General features: G+C 49.2%; 1 protein-coding gene across 1 annotated transcript in view; it reads right to left on the bottom strand.

Moving 5' to 3' along the window:
- Window positions 1-968: 968 nt before the first annotated feature.
- The window catches only part of LOC118493811 (kinase D-interacting substrate of 220 kDa B-like), a 1,535-nt gene continuing 3 nt past the window's right edge, over window positions 969-2,500 (bottom strand). The window contains exons 1-2 of the mRNA XM_035995108.1: window positions 1,974-2,500; window positions 969-1,439 (exon numbers count right to left, since the gene is read on the bottom strand). The exon at window positions 1,974-2,500 is cut by the window's right edge and continues 3 nt beyond it. Coding sequence (XP_035851001.1) covers window positions 1,238-1,439; window positions 1,974-2,158 — 387 coding nt within the window. The 5' untranslated portion in view covers window positions 2,159-2,500 and the 3' untranslated portion in view covers window positions 969-1,237. The remainder of the gene's footprint in view (window positions 1,440-1,973) is intronic.

Below are 2,500 nucleotides of genomic sequence, written 5' to 3'. Positions count from 1 at the left end.
GGCTGCCTGCAGGCGGCCAATCACAACACAACATCAAACAGCTGAGAGCATGCAGCAGCAAACACAACCACTGAACTACGGACGGAAACTACGAGTCCACGGGAGCCGCTCGCCTTCTGACCACCGCCAAATCTCACCGTATCCAATGGTTACGCTGCCTTTTAAAGGGTAACTTCAGTTTCTGTTCAACCTGGACCCTATGTTCCCAAAAAAAAACATTATGGGATGGATCCCTACAGAGATAGACCTTTTAGTTAAAGAGTAAGATCCTTTTAGTTTAACATGAAACAGCCCCGAAATCACCATCACCAAACCCACCAGACTCCATGTAAATAATCAGTACTTTTAGCGTGTATAGAGCCAGCATATCTCTACCAGACTCCATGTAAATAATCAGGACTTTTGGCGTGTATAGAGCCAGCATATTTCCACCAGACTCCATGTAAATAATCAGGACTTTTGGCGTGTATAGAGCCAGCATATTTCCACCAGACTCCATGTAAATAATCAGGACTTTTAGCGTGTATAGAGCCAGCATATTTCCACCAGACTCCATGTAAATAATCAGGACTTTTGGCGTGTATAGAGCCAGCATATTTCCACCAGACTCCATGTAAATAATCAGGACTTTTAGCGTGTATAGAGCCAGCATATCTCCACCAGACTCCATGTAAATAATCAGGACTTTTAGCGTGTATAGAGCCAGCATATCTCCACATGTAAATGGGTGAATTAAGCGTTTATTTCAACCAGACCAGAGTGGTGATTGTTGGAACAGTGGAAAGATGAACCAAGACGGCTTTTGATAGTTTAATTTAGTTTCTGTCCACTTTGAATGAAGTGTGTTTTAAGATGATAAAAGTCCTGATTATTTACATGGAGTCTGGTGTAGTTTGGTGATGGTGATTTCGGGGCTGTTTGATGTTAAACTAAAAGGATCTTACTCTTTAACTAAAAGCTCTATCTCTGTAGGGATCCATCCCATAATGTTGTCAGACGGAAACAAAGTTACCCTTTAAAATCCAAAATCATCAATATATATATTTTCAAATTTCAGCCAATCGGCAGCTGACGTTTTTCTCTATTTGTCAGACTTTTACTTTTTACGCTTGTAAGTGGAACAGGTTTCGAGCGGCTCCCAGCAGACCCCTCAGTGCTCTCTCTCTTAAATTTTCACTGTGATGTCACACTTATGATGTCACGCTGTGATGTCACACTATGAGGTCACGCGGTGATGTCACAGGATGCTCTCCCGCTCCTCGCCGAAGGTGACGGTGTCTGAGGACACGGTGCAGATCTCGGGGGGGTCGCCGGGCTTCAGGCCTCTCTTCAGGTGAACCACGCGCACGTTCTCGTTGTTCGGCCCCGGCCGCGTGGCCCCGCCACCGCCACCGGGCGTCATGCCGGACGTGCCCGTGCTCGGCGAGATGATGACATCACTAAAAGGGGAAAAAATAAATAAAATAAAAAACAGTGAAGAATATTTTTTGGTAAAACTGAAACTTAATAATAAGTAAAACATTTAAGAAAAATATAAACGGAAACTATATCGTGTGTGTGTATGTCTCTGTGTGTGTGTGTGTGTGTGTGTGTGTGTGTGTGTCTGTGTGTGCGTCTGTGTGTGTCTGTGTGTGTGTGTGTGTATGTCTGTGTGTATGTCTCTGTGTGTGTATGTCTGTGTGTGTGTGTCTCTGTGTGTGTCTGTGTGTGTGTGTGTCTGTGTGTGCGTCTGTGTGTGTCTGTGTGTGTGTGTGTGTGTATGTGTGTGTGTCTCTGTGAGTGTGTGTGTGTGTGTGTGTGTGTGTGTGTGTGTCTGTGTGTGTGTGTATGTGTGTGTGTCTCTGTGAGTGTGTGTGTGTGTGTCTGTGTGTGTGTGTGTGTGTGTCTCTGTGAGTGTGTGTGTGTGTGTGTGTGTGTGTGTGTGTGTGTGTGTGTGTGTGTGTGTGTGTGTGTGTGTAAAGGATCTGACTGACCTGGGGTGTTGGGCGGTGGAGCCCTCCGGTGGCGTACGTTGGCGTCCGCCCTGCGTGGCGTTGGTGTTGTTGTTGAGCGTGACGTTGCTGGGCGTGCGGTTCAGGTTGAAGGTTCTGGCGGCGGGCCAGCTCTCTTCGGGGCTGCTAGCGAGCAGGCTGCACTGGTCCTCACTGCAGATGGACATACGGGCCACGGTGGCGTCCTGCAGGCCGCTGAGGCTGCTGGGAATTCCCCGCTTCACGCCGTCGTACTGCTGCGACAGCTCCGCCTCCTCGTCCTGCAGCGAGTGGTTTGGCGAGGACTCGTTGGACCGCACGCCAGAGTCAGACGAGTCCTTCTTGTCCAACGTGGCGTCCGACAGGAAGTCCTTCCCCTTCAGCGCCAGCGAGCCGCTAACCGGCAGCTTGGCGTCCGGCGTCTTCTTCCCGTCTCTCAGCAGCGGAGCGTTGTCCGACTCTTCGGACTCGTCGTCGTCGCTCGTTAGTTTCTGGTAGCGCAGCCCGCCGCCGGGCTTCAGCTGCAGGAG

This window comes from Sander lucioperca, chromosome 19, assembly GCF_008315115.2.
Source record: "Sander lucioperca isolate FBNREF2018 chromosome 19, SLUC_FBN_1.2, whole genome shotgun sequence".
NCBI classification, from domain to species: domain Eukaryota; kingdom Metazoa; phylum Chordata; class Actinopteri; order Perciformes; family Percidae; genus Sander; species Sander lucioperca.
Note: the sequence above shows the minus strand (reverse complement) of the source record. Positions and strands in the feature narration are given on the sequence as shown.